This window comes from Apteryx rowi, unplaced genomic scaffold (assembly GCF_003343035.1).
Source record: "Apteryx rowi isolate R43461 unplaced genomic scaffold, aptRow1 scaffold_76, whole genome shotgun sequence".
Taxonomy (NCBI): domain Eukaryota; kingdom Metazoa; phylum Chordata; class Aves; order Apterygiformes; family Apterygidae; genus Apteryx; species Apteryx rowi.
In genome coordinates, this window is record NW_020451049.1 from 1,631,199 (window position 1) to 1,653,522 (window position 22,324).

The 22,324-nt window shown below is 37.5% G+C and overlaps 1 protein-coding gene across 1 annotated transcript; it reads right to left on the reverse strand.

Moving 5' to 3' along the window:
• Window positions 1-208: 208 nt before the first annotated feature.
• Window positions 209-17,146, reverse strand: PLRG1 (pleiotropic regulator 1). Its single transcript, XM_026088214.1, has 15 exons — window positions 17,052-17,146; window positions 15,393-15,499; window positions 15,018-15,160; window positions 14,332-14,385; window positions 12,614-12,707; window positions 12,162-12,252; window positions 11,873-11,974; window positions 11,083-11,175; window positions 10,602-10,751; window positions 10,385-10,486; window positions 9,783-9,885; window positions 9,005-9,113; window positions 7,748-7,887; window positions 4,665-4,858; window positions 209-3,632 (listed from the first exon to the last, which is right to left on the reverse strand). The coding sequence occupies exons 1-15, from the start codon at window positions 17,058-17,060 to the stop codon at window positions 3,573-3,575; spliced, it is 1,551 nt and encodes a 516-aa protein (XP_025943999.1). The 5' UTR covers window positions 17,061-17,146; the 3' UTR covers window positions 209-3,572.
• Window positions 17,147-22,324: the final 5,178 nt, after the last annotated feature.

A 22,324-nucleotide genomic window follows, 5' to 3' on the forward strand; every position in this document is an offset into this window, starting at 1 on the left:
CTGAACTTCAAGGAGATGTGAAGCCTTTCATAAAACAGGAATCAGTTTTTTTCTCTCTCCATTACAGCTGATCTGCAAAAATATTCTTTACTGTACACTATGGGAAGAAGTCATTTTGAATCCTAAATTACTTTAACTGTCAACACACATTTAGTTGCTTTATATTCTTCTTACTACAAAACCCACAGTGAAAAGAAATGACATGAAATCACATTGTATTTCAGGTTTTATTGAGGGCTAAATTGCTGTTGCTTAAATCAGGCACACAGCACTAATTCTTATCTAACAGGACCAAAAAGAGACTTGGCTATTAAAGATTCATTTCTGTAAGCCTTCAATATGCCAAATACATACTATTCTGCACAACTTATGCTGCCAGCAAATGACAGCATTCTAGCTGCATAGCTTACATTAGATGCTCTTTTATACAGCAAAGAGTGATCTTAAAATTTATCGCTTTCACCAGTTACACACTTTTGAAGTATGTTACAATCAAAAAAACATTTTCCTTCTCTGTAGTTATGTACAGTATAAAACAAAACCTAAGGTTTGTGGTAGAAATGGGCATGATCTGATCATATACAGGAGGTAACATCAAATTTTATTAAATAAATGACAATAATTATGTTCTGAGATTAGATTCCAATTCAAGACTACTGTAACTGACACTGCAGCATGACACTTTCCAGAAGTATGGAAAATATAAACAGTGGACCAGATCCTCCTGTTCTGCTTCATCTTATGACTTACATGGACAAGTCTAATCTCACCATACATCTATATGGATCAGTTATGTCTAACACAACTCACTACCTAAGCTTACTTTGCACTAGAGAAGCACTTAAACAAGTATGTTAATCTTGATGTGTCATAAATAATTAATTATACAGAGGTACATGTAATGATATTCACATTACTAAGACTGTCAAGTGGAAGAAAAACACTGCTGGTAAGAAAATAAATATGCAAATCAAATGTTAAAAAATACAATACAACTTAAAATTGGGACAGCATATTGCAAAGCCAAAAACTATAATCCCAAACAACAGTGACACAGCCTTTAATTTACAAACCAAATCTGTATCCACAGCACCACAAAGAATGCCAAAAACACCACTGCCACTGTGCTACTACATTCCTGCAGAACTCCAGTGCAGAAACACAGGTTCTGCAAGAGACTGCCTGATCATCTTCAATGGGATAAACAGTGGAGTAACTGCAATTTTTAAAGGAAGGCGCCAATACAGAGAAGGTGAGCACAAATTGTGAGCCAGAACCTCTAATCTCCTTTTCCTGATTTCAAATTATCAAAAGAAATAAAGATGCTTAAAAAACAAACAACCCCCCCCCCCACACACACACACACACCACCGCAACAAAAATACACTTATCTTTTTATCAAGCAAGTTACTCCTCCCCACTCTGGTGTCCTATAGAGGATTTCAGTGAGCCACAAAATTCTGCAAAACACTAAATAGTTCACACATTTCTGAAATGAAGCATTAGCCACCAGAATAAAAGCATAAAAATAAAATGCATAGGCTACAACCTGCATTTTTCCCCATTACATTAGTTCAAATGGCAAACAGCTGTAGTAAAGATCTAAAAAATTTAGTGTATCAACCAAATAAGAGGGATTTAATCCAACACAACCTGCATACTTTTCTCCATACTCTGAGATGGCAAGAAAACGACACTATGAGTAAGGACTGCAGGCAATGTAGATACACAGACAGAAGCAGGTTAAAGGGGAATGCAAGCATGTCACTATAATCTATGTTCTCCTCCCCGCCACAACAACACTTCTAAATATCAAAAGAAAAAAAACCTTGAAAATATCTAGGGGATTTTTGAAAGTAAAATTAAATTATTATAGTTGAAAGTACCCCTTTAAAGTGAATGCTTCTTTTCAATCCATTTTTTCCAAGGGTTTTGGGGGCTTTTGTATTTTCCAAAATTGTAAAAACATCACCAGTCCCATTTTCTTGCTATTTTGTTCTAAAATATAGTAATCTGAAAGGCAAGACTTAATGTATGCTAAAGAACAGCAATAAACAAGTCAATGTGTGTAAATCTGACTATTTTGTGAAGATGTTTTAGATAATGGCTGTCAACCAAAATTCAGTTATTTATGCATCATTAACTGTTTTAAAAAGATACTGTCAAACATTTAAAAGTATTTAAAGGATGTATACAAGAGTATCCCTGTGCATCATAAAAAAAATTAATAAGACAAATAACCTTATAATAAGAACAACACTTAGTTTTACTAGCTTTTGGTAAGTTACACTGGAAGTATCCAAAATGGGGCACTCCAGGCACTTGCAGCAAACTATGTGATTTCTCTAACATAATTCACAGATTTGAAAAGAGATGTCAGACTAGCAAAAAGTAGAAATGGTTACTATCAATCCAGTGGCCACAAAACAATTCTCAGTGTTTACCCAGCATGAAACTCGCCACTGCAGCTACTAGCAATGTTAGCAAAGTTGCCAACAACTGAATGACTGAGTGACTCCTGCTTTTCCCCCTGCCCAACAGAAAGTGCTTCAGCACAGCGCTAACATCACAGATAAGCTGTGGCAAGGAGACTTACGTGTTTATTGCCCATTATATGACTGTTTTGCAAACAGAATGAAAGTTTTGCTCGTCCAGGAGTATTAATCATCTTTCAGTAATATTTTTTAAATCCTTAATAAGGTAGTGGGGAGGCAGCCGCAAATACAATTAAGACTGGAATGACTTAAGAGCTTTTCCTTTTAGAGCAGTTTCAGAAGTTTCCTATAATCTAACATCACACATGCTTTGAATAATTGGAAAAAGCAAAAGACAGTTGATCTAAAAAGGTAAGTCAATTGGTCTTAACCTGGTGCTTATTGTAAACCATATGCTTTGACAGTGGCCCTTGCTATAGAAGGTTCACTCCGAATTGAAATCGGCAAAGATGAGGAATTGCATAGGAGAACTTTCCTAGGGAGAGAAGCACTTTGAAAGTCAGTTTTGTTCAATAACAGAACTCCACCAATGCTCAGTGAGTACCTTTACTAAGCAAACTACATTATTATTATTACATAGTTCTGCCTCTTCCTTGATTAGTCTATTATTACATAGTTTAGTATATATACTGTTCCATTACAGTAGATACTTAGCATATATACTATAAAGAATAGTAGCCTACAATTTAAAAATGTTACTCAAAATTGCCAGTAGATGGTCTCTATGCATGAATTTGCAGTTAACTTTTTGCAGTCAGGCAAAGGTCTTCCACAAAACCCAGCTCAGCATAATATTTTTAGACTTGCACTCAGTGTATATATAAAATCAAGTAACCACCTACCCTTTTCATGAACTATACATGCTCTAAAAAGCGAAACAGTTAACAGCTGCAACTGGTGTGCTGGGATCATACCAAAAAAAGACAAAAACAAAGAGAAATAAAATTTATTATAAAACATGTTGAAAAAGCAGTAACTTTAGCTGAGTTCCTGCTCTGCTGTTCTAGGCAGAACATAATGTGACTGAATACTTTCAGGAAAGCCAAAACAAAATTATAGCGTATGTATGTAGCCGTATTAAAATCGCTTTCTCTTGATAATTTCTGGTTTCCAGCTGACAGGATGAGTTTCTTCAGTCTGAAGGGAAAAAGAAAAATCTCATAAGGATATTATAAGCTAGAAATTTATCTGTAATTATGGTTCAGTTTAAAATATTACTTACATAGGATATACATTCTATTTCATACATAACATTAAAATGTAACTACTATATTATGTGATTTATTTACCCAAATTAAGTTTTATTTTACTTCATCCCACTGTCTGAAGTGCATGACAAGGTCTGTACTTCAGGTCTTTTTTTTGACAAGAGTAAAAGCAAGATTGTCAATGGCAGTTCAGAAACAATATATTAGTGATCAAAGTACAGGAATAGGAATTCCACAGCCAGTCCTTCTAGTGATATCCATACGCGTATTGGCAAATTTCCTGATCTTTACATTTTGCCCAACTGTGGATAAACAACAGATAAAAGATTCCTTTTCCTTTACAGCTCAGAGTTACTCCAAGTCTAATTCAATGCAAAAAATCCCTAGGTTTAATACAAATGCTTACGTTCTTTATATTGAAGACTTATTGTGTTGAAGACACAGTCTGATACAGAGAAACTATACAGTAAACTATCATCTAGTACATTAGTAAACTGATTCAGAATTTAGCACAGTATTTTGGAACTAAGCTGCTTACTCTGAATTCTAGTCATCTACCTTTGATTTTTAATCTAGATCATATACAGAAATCATATACAGAAAATCTTCAAATTTTAAACAATCTTTGTCTAATTCCTATCTTTTAATGATTATAAATACAGTCCCCTACTGGCTTCAAAATTAAATATATACTTTTATTGTAATGAGATGTCTCCAAACTGCATCACAAAGACTTTTGCAGAAGAGTAGATGGACCTGAGACTTCTTATAGCAGTAAGTAAGAAATCAGTTCAGAAACTAGCTGCTGCTGTCCTCTAAGTAATTACATACTCATTCTTTTCAAACACTAATGACAAGACTAACTGAACAAATCCATATGCATGGCTCCTATGGATATATGTCATTTGTTCCAAATCCACTGATTTCATGAAAATACATTTAAAAAGTCACTTCAACATACCGCAGTATCATCTTCTCTGTATACTTTTATGGTTTTATCAGCTTCAGCAGTCAGCAATCTGCTTTCTGACTGGTCAAAAACACAAGCAAATATTCCTGATTCACTGTCCAAAGAACCTGGCTGTACAGCTGCATGTACTCTCTGGAAATTATATCCAGTTCTCCAGTCCCAAAAATGCATAGTACCATTATCAGCTGCAAAAAAGAAACATGATTATAATTTTAACCAGTTAATTTCTACTATTTTTCTAAAAACAGTGTCATGAACAACTGTTTAACGCGTCAGGAACACATTAACTATAATGTTCATGTGGAATAGCTCAGCATGTCGCATAGTAGTTTCCTGTTTTCTGCTCGTTTCCTTCTTAAATAAGAAGGAAGGTCACTCACACACTGTTTAGGAAGGCTGATGGAAGCTTCTGCAGAAGCTCATCAAACTTTGCAACGGAAAACCCAGAGAGCTGGCATACTAAGGCACAAGGCAATTACAGCAAGTTGGTTTGGAAGCAAAGAAAGGACTGGAATTCTGAATCAGTTCCCTATTCAGTAGTTCTACTAAAATTGACCAGAGATATCATCCTGTTAAACAGATCACAAACATTCACTGCTGAATTTGTCAGCAAGGGACATAGAACCTCTACAAATATTCAGCTTATTTCAGCTACTAGTTTAAACCACTGTCACCATTATTGCTAGTAGCACCAGCTTAAGGGTATTCATACAGATCTGAACTTCCTGTTCTGAAGGATGCTCTCAAAACAACCTTTTCAGTTTCAATAAACAACRCCAAAAAGAACCCTAGCTGAACCAGACCTATTATAACTTTCATTTCTCCACTGATGCCAACTAGACAAGAAATCCAGTTGTTTCAGGAAGTATGCTTCTAAGATAAGATACCTAAGGTAACCTCAAATTATTTTAACTCAGCATCAGTTTCTTTGAAGTTGTAGATAGCATAAGAATGTAAGAAAGTCTGTATCTAAACAGTATCTTAAAATAAAAACCACACACACMCACACAAAATAATTAGAAAAACAATCTTCCGATGTGGAGAAAGAACAAGGTTTTCTAAAGCCTCAATTACTTTAACACAAAAAAAATCCTGCAAGGACCTTCTAGAAACGCCTTCAAAAATAATACAGAATGAAGTATGAAGAAAACCTCAGTATTTTGTAAAGTTCTTGCTTTCACTATGAAAGCACATGTTCTCAAATACAATTTTATCCTGATTTTAAGATTGCAGATACAGTGTTATATGTACTTGAAATCATAACTAGGATAAGCTGACAACATAATTAGCTCTCTTCCAGCCCCTACTCAACACATTTCCATTTTACAGTATTAAATGCAGGCTTGGGATTTGGAGTATCTAATGGGACCAAGAACAGAAAAAATCTCAGTGTTCCAAAGAGCAACTTAACAAAAAGTAACAGCTTTCAGAACAATTATGCTTTGTATACAAACACTGAAGTGTATATGAGGGGGGTTTTTTTGTTTGTTTTTTTTGTTTTTTTTTTAATAAGTAGCTTGCTTACTGCAAACTTATGGAATCTAAATCTTAAACTGAACTTTTTAACTCATGTACGATATCGTGAATTAAGTCCCAGTCTGGGTTACTACTACCCAAAAGATTGGAGAAGTAAAACCAAGGGCTGAAAACTCAGACTCTAGGAATAATTTGGAGCAATACAGACAAGCCTCTTAATTTACTTTCCTATGACTGCTAGAGCTCTACTAGGACCATCTTGTTTAACAACTGGTCTAAGACCAGTCAAACATTTGGGTTCAACTTCCTGCTTTAACTGCRATTTCTCACATGATCTTGGGTTCTTTCTCTAGAGCTCGATTCTCAAGCTATGAAATTAGTACTTTTCATATTATTTGTTCATTTTCCATTTATAATAGCATCTACAATTTAAAAAACCTTACTATCACCCTATGTAGGCAGAGTACCCTAATGAAAACCAGATTTGAATTCAGTTGAGATTTCTATACGCTACTTTCATAAAAGCTTGTCACTAAAAAAGTCTACACATTTACTATCTTGTTCAAACATACAACTCTCAGAAATATCAAATATGGTTTTAGTAGCATATACTCCCAACATACTAATTTTGTTACAATGCTTGGGTAACTGCATTATAGAAAAATACCACCTGCAATACGAGGTAATTGAGATTCTTATAAAATTATTCATGAGCAGATTTAGTAAAGAAGCATTCAGGCTTCTCTTCCTACCCCCACAAAACAGACACAGGCACGTAAACCAGTAGTTCTCAGACATTTAGGGCCCAAAGACCACTAACAATACTCTGAATGTTTCAGATGATTATATTAATTCACAAAGCTTTTGAGTGACAAATTAAATCAATGTGTTCGGAACGGACACAAAATCCTCCCAGAGAATATGGAGGCACTGGAGCAAAGTGGCTAGTTTCCTAGCTTTAGAATGCTTGCATATATAATATAGCTGAGTAACCTCGTTTTGATTCACAGAGCCAAATAAAGTTTGAAGATGAGCTATTAAGCTAAGATCTAATACAATACAAAGATAACATCAGAAAATGCACATAATAAAACTTCTAGACAGCAGAACAAATGCATTTGTGCTGCATACAAAACAGGGAGAGTTAAGATTTAAATGGTACAGCAGGCTCTAGCAGGATTTTCTGTGTCCTCTATCCATTCTCACTGCATCAACATGTGACTAAGAGCAGCCACCAAGGAGTCAGGAGTCTCCYAGTCTACTTCTGATTTCCAGTCTGTTTGTGAGGGGGCACTAGTGATTCAGATTCAGGAGATCCAACGGGATGGACTCTGGAGCCATGCCCAATAGTCAACTGAGAATGGGAAACCTCTTCCCTGCTGCGGGCTGAAACTACTTTCAAATGCATTTTTGGGCATGCAATTCAGTTAACAACAAAGAAAATAAAGTTACACTACTACTCCCTATGAAATGAAGTTGTGGGCTGTAGCTGGCTTGTAGGCCAGATAAAGGAGGGCTCCATGAGCATCTCTGTCTAAGGACCTCCAGGCATATAAACAGGAAGGAAAGAAAATATCAGTAAGTATTTCTCACTTTACCTCCTGAGACCAAAACTCCATCTGAATTTACAGCCAGTGTGTTGATAATAGCATTGTGACCAGAGAGGTTCTGAATGAAGTTTCCATCTGGGAATTTCCACTGTTTAATATTATCTGGAGAACCAGATGCAAATGTGTAACTGAAAGAAGATTAGGACAGTAAATCAGAATTTAAAATAAGGATAAGCCAATGCCCTTCATCAAAATTACTGCTGAACTAGTTGCAAAGTTACTTAACATTAAAGCAGCTCTGCTGAAACTTACTTTGCATAAATACAAAGTGATTTTATAAAACCACGAACAAGAACAGTAATTACATAATTCTGTTTCCTTTCCATTCTATAGATTATCTAAACTTCATAAATCACAAGGCTCCCCTGGGCCATATACGATGACAATATGCAAACAAACATTAAAAATACACTTTAAATTTTGGAGAGTGTAAAAAGCTAACGTTCTTGTCCATAGTTATTCTGGCAAATTTTCAAGTATAATGGCACCATCAGGTATCAGGGAGAAAAGAAAAAAAAAAGTATTCCCTCATTTAAACATATGCATTTACATAGATCATTTGGGTAGCATGTACAAAAGCCTTTAGCAGTATTTTCAACTGCCACCATGTCTAAAGCAATTTGCTGTCTACTTAATAGATCCTGCAGTTTTTTCACCGATTGTTTTTATGGGGATTTATCAGACCAGAAAACTGTTGATGCAACAAAATATAGCATCTTAAATCAGTACATTGCCATCATCTGCTTCAAAGATTAATTACCTATAGAAGTTTCTCTGCAAGACCAGTTGTATTGAAGTATCTTGTACAGTGAAGCACAGATTCAAAAAAAACCCCTTGCAGTAGTTGCTGTCCCCTTTAGCATTATTCACAAAGAGGCAATTTTACAGAACTTCCTCACTTTCTGCTAACATTCAATTATGTAATTATTATTAGTCTTAGGAAGCCCAGTGTCACTGATCTCTCAAGGACTGCATCAAAGCATGTGTAAGAAGTTCTGCAGAGTATAAGAAATTCTGGGAATTACTAGCATACACCAACAACAATACTTGGAGAATGGAATCAGTGTATGAAAGGCTTTTGAGAACTAATATTTTACTAATAGGTACATTTTTAAAGCATTTTAAGCTCTTCTTTCATTAGTTTTTCCACACTGTTCTGCCCTATCATTTTAAATCATTCATATTGACTTTGTCACTGCCCAATGTTACAGACTATGAAAGGTTAAAGGAATGAGGAAAACTTACTGTCTTGGATGTAATACAACTGCTCTTACAGATTTCTTGTGGTTTGTTAAAGTAACACGAGTTTTTCCTGCCACCAAATCCCAGAGCCTTATTGTAGTATCATGACTGCCTGCAATGAAAGTGACAAAAAATAGTAAAAGCTATTATACTAATTCGATTGCTTTCATAAGACAGACAAACTTGATTATGTGAGAGAGAGACAACATTACTGTATCTTAACCACGAAAAAATGATGAAAACATCCCACATGAGCCCTGAGTTCTTTACTACTAATACCACCTCAGAAGTAAAATATGCTGGGTGTTAACAGTCTTCAGCACTACTGGAAATGTTTAAAAGATATAAGGAATATTTTATGCAACTTGAAATTCAAGAACAATGAAGTAGTTACAAAACAAAGCTGGATTTTGACAGAGTGAGAAAGAAGTAGTTCATATTTAACCATGGAACTGGACACTTAACTGGATGATGGACAATTGCAGAAGACTACACAAAATACAAAGACTCAATCCACATTACAACAAAAATTTTAAACTTCAAACACAGGAAATGCAGAAAAACAAAGTTCTTTTTAAGCAATGCGCAAGTATATTTGCTTAAGCATACCATTAATAGTATACAATAATCATTATACAGCCTGTTTTTAACAGAAAACTAACAAGAGAAATAAACTGAATAAATTAAGAGAGATAACTCTTCATCACATGATTACAGAACAGATATATTTATGATTGTTGTATAGATTACATGAYTGAAAAACCACTATTGTCCACTCTACCTGTAATAATTTGTGGTTCTGCAGCTTGGCACTTCACTGTTGCAACTGCATTTGTGTGTCCTGACAGTGTGTGCACACTGGCTTTTGTCCTCACATCCCATATCTGTGAAACAACAGTAAATTACAGAGGTCAAGTAAAGCTGCATATTCAATGTATTTTAGGTACTGTCACTGATTGTAGGAAATTCTTGCAATAGTTCTACAGGTGAAACCCATAGTATTTAGTTTGTTTTTTATCACCACAGAACTGCCCCAAATGGCAAATTTCAAGGGGAGTGGAGAGCCTGGTACTCAATTTGTATGATATATAGATAACTTACTGCAAAGTAAGCCAACATAAAGCTATACCATCTTCTAAAAACAAGAAACTAAGTGACTATATATAACATGGCCTACCTACCCAATTAAGAAGTAAAACATTCTCCTGAAATTATACTGCATTTGTCTATATTTGGGGTACAATCAAATGCTTAAGTTTCTACCTACAAAGGAAGACAAAGTTAACATAAAATCACCTTCGTATTTTAATCTTGATATGTCTTTAACCTTTGTTAACTATTTACTTTCATAAATGGAAGGTGTTAAAACAAAGTTCTACTTACTCGCGCTGTTGAATCTCTGCTACATGTCACCAGTACATCTATTGTTGGATGCAAGTCTAAACCATAGACAGCACTTAGGTGACCATGATAATGTCTGATAACCTAGATGAATTAAAAAAAAAAAAGTTTAAATGAATACTTAAAGGAATATTTTAAATGTTTTGATTTTTATATTTGCCCCTACCAATTAACTCTGATTAAAGAAACCAAAGCTTACCTTATTGTATTCAAGATCCCAGCATTTCACTTGTTTGTCTTCTCCACAAGAAAACAGGTATGGACTTCTTGCACTTACTATCACCCCTCGTACAGTACTGATGTGTCCCGTCAAAGACAATTTTAATTTGCCACTAGCAAGGTCCCAAATCTGCATCAAAATAGGTATTTTGAGACAGATTAATATAAAGCTACACACTGGTAGCCTGGGTAAATAGCCTAGGTAAAAAARTAACAGGTTCGATTGAAGTTAATAACTAAGAATTACAGTGACATAAATGTTTGCTATCTACTACCATATGATGAATAAGATCTCAAGAAGAAATAATACTCCACAAATCCTCTTGTGTTTGTGACTAGGTAACAAGGGGGGGGGGGAGGAAATCACACATTCTGTAGCTGACTATTCTGGGGCTGAAAACATTTCTAAATAGCACGAGAAAGACAACTTAATTTGTCAGTAATTTCTTCCAATCCCTTACCTTTATAGTTCTGTCAGCCGAGCCAGTAACAAACCATTGATTTCCTGGTTCTACTGCAATGCATCTCACCCAGCCCAGATGACCACTGATAACCTTTATAAAAACAAGAAATTTTCAAAAATCAGAAATAAACATATCTGTCAATATAATTTTCCTTCTCTAACACTGAAATTTGTCTGTATTAGATAAGAAGTGCATGCTCCCCCGAAAAGTCAGATCTGAGAAGAGCTTGATTGTTAGTTCTACTTTAGTAAATTTCTAGTAGTCCCTCTTCATTTAACATGTCATAAGCCAGACCTACAGAACTTGTAATGGGGAAAAACCCTGCACCAGTAAGCCACTGTTTCTAATACTTTATGAGTCCATAATACTGTGGCTCAACACTTGAGACTTCACAGAGAAGGACTGTATTTAAGTGCAGCTTCTTTATGCTGCTGTATAGTGCCTATACAATAACAAAAAATGATTCCTCTGCCAAAGACTCTGACTGGAAAAGATAAACTCTTTAAAAAGTTTATCACACTACAGATAAATCTACATAAACAAAAGCGTAAAAATCAATAATATTCACAACATAATTTACTAAATAAAATGAAAAAAGTTTCTAATCTAATCTTGTTATTTAAGGAGAGAGTATGCATACAACTTAGTCATGATCACTTTTCATTCGATTTCATTTTGTTTCATTTCATGAATGAGAAATAGAAATTAAAATCTAAGCTTTGAAGTCTTTATAGAACATGAAATATTCATTTACTTTTGTGTGCGTGTTCATAAGTTCATAACTTACTCTGTACAATTTCCAAGGTGGATGCCACTGAGGTTTGGGCATGGTTGGAGCTTTCTTTGTCATTAATGCAGAATTTTTGTTTCCACCAGCTTCCATCACAGTCTACAAATTAAAAGGAAGGTTACTCTTATGCTTTATAACCAATCTCTTCATATAAAGCCTAAAGCCTCCTTGTTGTGACATCTCAAAACTGACTGAACTTATTCAGTCAGAACTCAACTGAATCTGGAAGCGATCTGGTGAACGCTACCTACTCTGACAGCAGAAGCCTTATACATAACAAACTCACCATGGGCATGCCAGGAGGCTGCGAGCGCTCAGACATTCCAGCATGCCTGTAAATGTCACCCACACCAGCAGCTGTCCGATTCGCATCCAACCTAGGTTGAGTGAAAAAGGTTAACTTATTGGAATCAACTTTTTCCTTCACAAAGTGAACAGAAAGGTACAGTGTTCAAACACATAACCAAAAGAAAAAAAAAGCAAAACATTTTCCTTTGCTTCTAATCAGATTTTTCTATATTTTAACTTGTGTCCATTGCCTCTCTTGACATCCAAGAACAAAYAGTGTACAGAAAAACGATGCCCAGCCATGCTAAAAATAGTTTTTTAAAAACAATTTAGAGAAATATAATATTCAAGATTTGGCTGGGGAAAAAAAGAGTTCTTATCCCAGCATCTGCATTTTTCCTTGAAATTCCCATAAACTACAGAAGTGTTAGTGAAGCAACACAGTAGTACCTGGACTGAGAAGGAGGAAGTGCTACAGCTAATGACTGAGCTGCAGATTCACTAGGCATCCTCTGGATCTTAGTATCCGCTGTCAGAGCCACACCTTAAAAGAAAACACAGCAAAAGCAAAGACAACTCTATTAAAAAGAAAGCAGAGAAGTGTATTATACACACAAACACATGTATACACATACGCCTGTGTAAAAGTGCTTACCACACCTCTAAGATTAAATCTTGTCATTCAGTGCCATTATTATTCACAGATGAGTCACAAACCTACAGAAATAATTCTTTTTATTTTGGCCCAAACTCTCTCCATCTTGATTCTACATATATATATAGGTACACAATTTCTACAGTAAGAAGTGGTATGATTCTGTCAGAGGAAACAAGGGAAGCCTAAATTTTTTTTTAATCAAGCCTCAACAACTGTGGAACTGTGAACATCACAGTTCCTACTGGGATCACAGACAGAAACAATAATTTGAAAAATGTTTGCTAACTATGCTCTTTAGTGCAGTTTATTATTATGTAGTCCCTATGTGSCCCATGGAGTGGGGCAGAACTACAGAAGATTTAGTCCTATTTAAGTCAGAATTTCAGACTACAACTGATAATTTATATCCTCATTCTAAGGACAGCTGATCACTTTTTTCCTCCCAAAGCTTAGTTTTGGGCAGACTGGTGAATACATTTCATGCCCATTTCTCTATTTCTTTCCCAGACTAAAGTTCTGGCAACTGACAAGACAGACAACATTTGGGCGAGATGTGCTTGTAGAACAACAACAAGGAAATCTCATTTTTAACCTTGACATATCTGGCTTTATTAAAAGAACACTGAACTTGAGAAAACTTGTGTGAGTCAGTCTCGTCCCCACAGTCAAAGGCAACAATGCAGGTTTGTTAAGGACTGAGGGTCTACTGAACACTCACACCTTCTAACTTACATCAAGTCGCAAAGCATTTCCCACAACACTTAAAATAAACTTAAATGTTAGCAGTAAAAGATCAAAAATCAAAACTAAACTGTCACAAAGAGAGAGTAGGAGTGATCAATAAAAGTGACAACAAGCAATGGCCAATATAACAACAGAAACTTAACCCTTCCAGACATGCACTGAACCAAATGACACCAGAAGTATTTGACACTAATGCCCCCTTCCCAGAGGAAGGGTGGTGATACCTACATCTTTTTGCTCTAGTGATGAAATGCACAGCGCATTTCTCCTTGTCATTCCACTTCCTTCTAGCTGTCCCCCCGCTCTCTATTCACAACAAAAGTTTTAGAGCAGCTCTGCCACAAGAGTGGGGGAAGCAGGGATCTGTCAGTCTTAGGAATTTTTTTTACAAGGGACAGTGGACCACAGCATCAGAGGTGGGATTCCCAGAACCTTTTTTTTTTTTTTTTTTAAATATTGCCACAGGGGGTGAAATATCCCAGAAACAAATGACAGCCCCATAACAAGCACACATCCACTGAGGCTTAGCGAGAAGAAAGATGCTCCACCTGTATCTAAATCCTCCTGGTACCTCCTAATCTGGAACATTTATCAGCCACAAAACCCCCTACATCAATACTACGAAAGATTCAAAGAGCATTTCTCATTACTATCAATTACGGATTCACAACAACAAGAAGCCTCCTAGAAACTGAATGATGCCCGATTTATACAGGAAAGCAAAAAAACAAAACAACAACAAAAAAACTCCCAAAATTTTACTTACCAGGCCCAGGTGGGTATGGATGTGTACCAGTTACCATATATTCAAGTTCTTGTCCTAAAGAACAATGGAATTTCTTATTAAAAATTATATTTTACACTACACTGCAAATGACATGGTAAAGCAGGAGACTGAGGAAAATCAGAGCAGGCCATACAGAGAACTAATCCTATGTAACATACTACACTTACTTGAAATTCATTTGTTTTGGTTATCCCAGTTTTCCAGAACCGACTAGTAAAATAACATTTTTAAAATGGTGATGCCACTGCCTGTTATTAAAAGGGATTCTTTCTCAAAAGAAAAATCTTTATGTTGCCAAAGATGCCTTTCTGAAGTAGAAAAGTACGTAACGAACCTATATTTCACATATAGCATGGGATCTTTGACACATAAGCTAGTCAAGACAACTTATGGTGTGATACCGGAGAAGAAAAACGCAAGCACAAGTTCTTCTTTTCTTCAAAGATTTTTCAATCTCTCTCAACATTCTTCACTCTCAGAATATTCCCAAATAAAGCGTTCTGAAAAAATCTCTCTACTACTCCTTTTTTCATATCAATGAAAAACAGCTATTATGATTTCCTTCTATATCCATGATAGATTAACATTATAGTCTTGAGATTTAACTTCAGTGAGACTGTCTCTTACAAAACAAGACACAAATATACCATTACAAGCAAACTAACCTTGATTTCCAGAATATTGTTTATGTCCATAAGGATCCCCAGTGTTTGAGCCTCCTTTCTCTCTCAAGTTTTCTTTCAGAGTAGGCATGTGCAACACTGAGCCATACTCCGTACGCAGCTTGACTGCCATCTTTACTTTGTGACTGTTGGAAGAGCAAAGCATATTAAAGTCTAATCTTTGAGTTGTTATTAACTTTTGAAATATTCTGGAAAGCATTTTATACCACTTACTTTACAATCCTCAAATTTTTCTTCCCTTAACACCACACTGTAATACTATCCAAACTGCTGAACTTGTGACTTGGCTAGAACGATCACTATCATAATTTAAAAAACTTTGAGACATACCAGTAATTCACTGATTGCAGCACATACCTTTCTTCATCTAATGGTATAGGCTTGGCATTATCAGCTACAAACATATCATGGGTTCTCTTCAAAGATCTGAACACAAGTGTGTGCACAGAATGCTTCTGGACTTCCTAAAAATAAAGAAATGCATAATTAAGTACATTTTGCCACAACTGAATAAAGAATTGAAAACAGCAATATAAGCTGAATAGAGTAGCAACTTCAGGCTCTGACAGAGTTAAATGATATGGCACTATCTAGTTCGCAGAAAACACCATTCTTGTTGGAAGCTAAAAATTAAAGTTCATACATTAATTGTTTTAATTCTGTGTTTACTCAACTCCTCCTTTCCTGGAAACCACCAAGAGTGAGAAAAGCAGGCCAAAAACTTAGATCAAACTTTCTGCACTGGCATCTACATGATGAATACATACACATGAAAGATTTTCCTTCACACTTGCCAGTTCTGTTTTTATATGTAGGCAATAAAGTAACTRATTCTGAAAACATTCCTATATATTCTATTTCACTATCTCCATAAAAAGAGCAAGAGTATTCATAAACTTCTGCATACACTGTGTCACTTCATGTAAGCACAGTGCTCTTCAGATTACTGAGAGAAAACAACATGAAATCAAACCTGACAAAACTTGTTTTCTTTTAATAATCATTTTTTAATAAATACCAATATTTAGTATTTAGTTTTTTGTTATTTAATAAATTTCAAAAGCAAAACATATTAAAATTCCACTCAGGGACTAAGAAGCAAAACAGTAAAACTTTCAGATTACACAGAATACTCCATATCAGCAGCACAGTTCAGTTTTTCTTTTCATATTTTCCTCTCAAGGGTAAAAAAAAAAAAAAATCATTAGGAATGTGAGCCTGCTTACTTAAGTGTACTGAAAACAGAACTCTCGGTAGGACTGTATTTGTTCTGCACGTCACACAAATAACAGCAATAAACTGGAAGCCATGTTAATACTTTTGGGAAATGGGTTGGGAGTTTCATGCAAACTGAAGAAAGAACAAAGAATTATGAGAGAACTACTGTTCAACAACAGTAGCTGTTGTAAACACAACGTGAGTGCTAAGTAACAGAATGCCTCCCCATTACAAAAGACTCTCCCCATTGTGAATGAAAGATTATGAAGCATCTAGCAATGTTTTTGACAGAGTTACCACACTGAAAAAAACAGCTAGCAGTCTGGCACAGGGCAGCAACCCCTACATTTTCTTACATGGTCCTGACAGCTCCTTGTTTTTAGGGGCATACGGCAGTCGCACCACGCTAACTATTCCGCCGCCAGCAGACGCGGCGGCCTCCTGCCCCGGATCACCTCCAAGACCTCACGAAAAAGCTGCCGCCGCCGCGCTCCTGCCTCGCTGACAAAGCCAGAAAGCCAGCGGGGGCTGGGGAGCACAGCACCACCTCCACGGGCCCGCGCCCGGCCCCAGGCTGGCGAAGCACAGCCGACCCGCCGGCCCCGGCCCCAGTCGCGCAGGCTGCGGGCGAGGAAACCCTCCCGCGCTGCCCTCGGGGCCACGGCCCAGCCCCGCAGCGGCGCCCACGTACCGGGGAGCGAGGGCTGGGCCGCGGCCGGCGCTCCCCCCCGCCCGCAGCTGCCTCACGGGCCCAACTCGCCCCGCGTCGCCCCGAGCCGCGCCGCCGCCTCGCCTCACCTCCACCATGGCGCCGGCCAACTCCGACGGCCGCAGCCCGCCGCCGTCCACTATGGAGGCACATCCGGCGCCTGCCCCGCGCCGCACCGGAAGTGGCGCGCAGCGAGCACGCACGCGCGCGGGGAGCGGGAGGGGAGGGGCGGGGCCAGAACGGGCCTTTGGCGGCGGTGACGCAACTGTGGGCGGGGCTTAGCATCGCCACCCGCCATTTCCCGTTTCGGGGTCTGCAAATTTGAGTCCCGCTCGGGGCGAGCGGAGTGTTGGGGCAGTGAGGTGCGGTAGGGCGGCCACTGAGGCTTGTGCTCCGCACAGTTATCGCCGGGGAGTTTCTAGTAACTGACAGCAGTCAAATCTCCTTTTTTCAATTAAAAAAAAAAATCTGGATCTTGCAGATCCAGTGCTAGACCAAGCACTAGCAAAAACCTCAGTGCAGGGGCTGCTGAGGTAGGAGGGTAACAACCACCACAAAATGGATCTAAGGAGTAGGGAAACAGCCCTTAGCACAGCAAAGCAAGACCTGCAAAGAGCCTGAAAGAGCCTCCTTAATGAGTTGTGGAGATTGGGCTGTCTAGTGATGTTTTATCTAGTGATAAAATGGAATATATTGAAACTTGAGTTGAATTAGGCCTTGCAGATGGCATTAAAAGAAATGAAAAATGGTTCTTCAGCCATATATATAAAAATAAAAAAAGGAGAGAAAAATCACTGGAGTGAGAACAGTCAAGATGGAGGTAAATGAGCAAAAGCCCAAGCAGAAAAAAGTACTTTTCCCCAGCTCTTGGGCAATGGTGTGAAATGGGGCAGAGGCAGGAGGGCTCAGGAAAGCCAGTGCTTAAGAACAAAAACTCACATGTGAGGTAAAGGAAAAATTGTTAAGAATCAAGTTGAGAAAACAGAATATTTGCTACCCAGTGCTGCAAAAAAAGAACTGATTGTGCAAGTTGCAGGCCGAATCCCTGGGATTTTTGATCTACGTATTTGAATTAAACTGTATGCCAAGAGAATAGCAAGCACCTAGATTTAAGAAAAAGAGGGATGTTTTCAGCAAGTACAGGCTTATGGGTCTGACTTCAAGGCTGCAGGATTTAGAAAAAAATTGAAAAAAGCCCCTTGTTTGTCCTGCCTCCAAGCCACCATTGGGCCAAAGGCTCCTACCCGTGTCGGCTCTCCTGTGGCTCGCAGCCCTCCACGCAGGTCCTGAAGAACCATTGATTTAAAGGACTGCAGACTTTGAAGGGCTTTTTTTTTGGTAGGTAAACACCTAGCCACTGGTATCTGCAAAAGAGTTAAATAGGAATGACTCCATTTCATTTTTTAAAGCCACTTTTAAAAAGCCCTGCAAGTATTTTGCTACGTTACAACATCTGATAGAGCCATGCCTATCTGCCTTGTTAGCTTATGATACTTCTGAAGAGGAGAGCTTGAGTGACTCCAGGGTGATTGCCCCTAGTCTTTCTCTGATCAGGCTAACATGAGGCAAATATCTTACTTAAGATCAGATGCCTGAGCTGCCTTTAACCATCTTCACACTCAGCTAATGACTCAGGCAGCATGTCTATGCATGCATGTGTGCGTATGTGTGAAGCTATGTAATGAACTCTACAGAAWAGTTGAAATATATTTCCATCAGCATTCACACACGAAACGTTTTGAAAGCTTAACTTAGAACAATCAAATATTTTATGCTAGTTATATTAGCTAGACTGATATAACATCTTGATTCAGTCTTGTTGGATTAGCTGATACTGCAGATTTTTAATCATACAATCAAGTCTGACTGTGGCAGATTCAGAGTTAGCAAAGGTGTGTGACCATGCAGATATTTCTGTTTGCATGATTCAGGCKGCAGCGCTCGTGGTGGGGGCTTAAAAGCAACCCTTCACAATCACCGGCATCACAGACTAGTAAATTCTCCCGTGGTGAAATGACAAATGTTTACTATAAACATTTATAACTAAGAAATGTTTAACATCACACTATGCAAACTGCAGTTACAGCTGCCGAACAGCAGAGTGCAATATTTAGCTTTCTGAAAGATACACTGTGTTTTACTAAAACCTTGAGAGAATGATCATGGAATATATGTAATGATTCCCTATAATGGGTGATACAGTATTGTTTATGTCAGTTTGATTTTATAGGACTTCATGGCATTTTTAATTGTTTTGTGTAATGCAGTCGCATATTTTAATTATTATTTTCTTCATGCGTTCTCAAAGCTAAAGCCTCTTCATGAAACCACACACAGTGAGGTGGACTTGGAAAAATATTTTAATTCCAGGGCTAAAATACAACCTCTATAGAAAAAAATTAGTGTTATGTAATATTCTAACAGTTATACCTGATAACTCTCTTTTGGAAAGATATCTTTAACTTATGTCCATAGGAATGCTACCTTTAATTGGAAAATAAAGTTTTATATGAGCTGGTAATCCTTACATCTTATGACAAGTTGTAATTTGTTAAAATGCTGAAGTCCGTACTTTTTTTAAGGTGTATCCTGCAGCACRTTTTCAAAATGTATAATCCAGCACATTATTCACTTACCTTCATAAGTAAAATATATATGTACAAATTGCAAAGATGCCCCTATCATCTTCACATGTACTCATCTGCTCTTAAATTCAGGAAGTCTTTTCCTGCAATGCTCAAACTGTGATTTGGCAAGTGGATTTTTTATCATTGGGCCAGCTTTTGTAGTCTTTGCCCCTCCATCATGTTTGCTCTTTTTTACCACTATATACCAGCCACGTAATGCAGCTGTCTGTGTGGCTGAGTTGTGAACAGATTGAGAATGGATTTGGTCTAAAAAAAAATCTAGTGAAATACCTGTGGTTCAAACCTCTTCTCTTTATTAGTCATAGGATGGCATAAACTTGGGATTATTTCCAGCACAAAAATTGCCTTTCTGTTTTGCATAATAACCATCCTCTTTTTCCAGAATTGATAGATCATTCCTGGTGGCCACACTGTTGTTTTGTATTTGGTAATTTGAGATGTTGTGATAGCCATAAATGTGCTCCACAGCATGCTTCATGCCTGTTTTGGGGCTGAGATGGGAGATGGGTAGCAGATGTCCACTGCATTATGCCCTTAGCAGTGGAGGACCATTGCCATCTCTGTTTTGAGCCTGGGAGCCTCGTTTCATGTTTAACCCAAGGACCTATTTTGACAGTCCATCCTGAGAAGCCGGGGAACGCTGGCGGGTTTCTGAGGAAGGAGATGACCGCAGTAGACCACGGCACCAGAGCTGTGCCTCAAGGAGGGGAAGCCCTGTCTGTCCTTGTTTAGGTTGCAAACTGGAACACAAACTCCGTGGGGCAGGCAGGAGGTCACTCTGGTGCAAGCCAGTTGTGTCCTCCTGGGCTGGTGAAATCAGAGGTGAATTGGAGAGGTTGCTGCTGGAGGGGATCGTTGTATCTCTGCTGGAGGGCAAGGGGCCTTCAGCTTGCCTAAGCATGCTCTCTTGGCTCTGGTGTAAATTCCATTTATGGCCTAGTATTTAGCCTCTCTTTCCTAAAGAGAAGGAGGCCCCCAAAGGACAGCTTGCTTCTCCATGCCCCTGTTAAATCTTGGTTTGCTTCAGATGGAGCCTAATGTGGGCAGAACATGTTTGTGCTCGTCTATAACAGCAAAGGGCGAGTGAACATTACTCAAGGCATCTACCCTGAATCGAAGCGAGCATGAAGTATTTGCCTGGCTTATGGGCTTTTCAAATGTAGTTTCTTTTTTTTTTCTCGCATCCCTGAAAACAGCTCTAGAACTTCTTTCAATCTCTTGGTTTTTTTATGGAAAAGGCTGCCAGCAGGGATTTTGGAGATAAGTGTGGGCTACAGAGCGTTCTCAGCTGTCTGTTTTCAGAATTCCATCAATTGAAGATACACAGGTTTTAAAAGGAGATTTGGAGCCAGGGATTTCAAATAATTTTTTTAAAACTTTTTTTTATACAACGAGAAGTGTGTATCCTTGGTTGGTTGGCTGACTGATGAATTTGATGTGCAGAATTGGTTTAACGGCTAATCTCTGCCAATATATAAAGTACTGTGATATGCTTGTTTCCTTTCTATTGTCTTTTAAAAGAAATCAGGCTTACTTTTTATTGCATTTTTAAAGAAAAGCTTATTTGAAATGCAGACTTTTGTATCAGTCCTTGAAAAAAAAATCCTCCATTTATATTTTGCAAAAAAATTTCATTCAGATGTGCCATTTATTGCTATTATTATTAGTGTTCACATAGCCCTGTCTTTTTTCTCAATTTTTTACAAGTAAACTTTCCCTGCAGAACTTTTAAATCTCTGCTTATTTCCTGGTGTTCTTGCAATGCTTTATAAAATCAGAGATCAAATTAATCTCTGTAATATTTTCATCTTTTCCAGCAGATTTAGTCCAAGGTAAAATTCAGTCCCAGAACTTCATTAAATCATGTCAACAATATTAATTAGAATATTAACTTTATTCAGTTTTTTTATTATATGCCATATTTGATGTATTCTTGCATATCAGCTACAGCTGTAATAACTAACTGTGTAATTTTTTGCAAATCACCAGTTAGAAAAGGTTTCTAGTAGATTGTGTGCTGTTTTTAAGACCAAGGTGAATAGCCTCACTCATTAATGTTTAAGAACCCGCCTGCTCCCAGGATATGAAGATAACATTAATTCTCATTTACGAAAAACCTTTGCAGTAATATTTGTTACCAGTAAAAGGCAGAAATAAGGACACCAGAGATTAACATATGACTCTTCACTGTTCTTTTCATAGTGTGACCTTATTGCAACACTGGTTGTTTAAAAAGACATTCTAAATAAACTGCTAACAGCTGGATGTATTTTTAAATTTAATTTAGTAAACATTATAGCTTATCTGTGGCATAAGAAAGTTTTGTTCCTCCCATACCAAGACTGCTTCAGAGGGCACATTCAGCTTTGAAGGTCCATCATTCAGTGACCTTGACTTGTCCGACTGGGGTTTTGTGTAAAGAGCATTGCACTGTTGACAGACAAACCAACAGAACAAACACGAGAGGCAGTGCACAAATATTCACTCTTAAAAACACATACATACACCTCTGCCAACAAGTATCCTTTCTGCACGGTCGATAGTATTGTACAAAAAGAGGTCCTGGAACACCATAGGATCATTGTTTTACTATTACAATTCCTCATAGCAGGTTTGTAGATATATCATTACTACGTAAGTCCAGGAGCAGTTTCTCACTAACCATATGAGACAGAGGATATTATGTAGAAAGGAAGACGCAAGGAAAACAGAAT

What these genes read in the sequence shown, in the direction of transcription:
- PLRG1 (XM_026088214.1), bottom strand. An exon ending in ATACCATTAGATGAAGAAAG is followed by an intron (nt 15,161 to 15,392) that starts GTATGTGCTGCA and finishes CTCTTCCAACAG; the next exon opens with TCACAAAGTAAAGATGGCAG. An exon ending in TCCATACCCACCTGGGCCTG is followed by an intron (nt 12,708 to 14,331) that starts GTAAGTAAAATT and finishes TTTTCTTTTAAG; the next exon opens with GTGTGGCTCTGACAGCGGAT.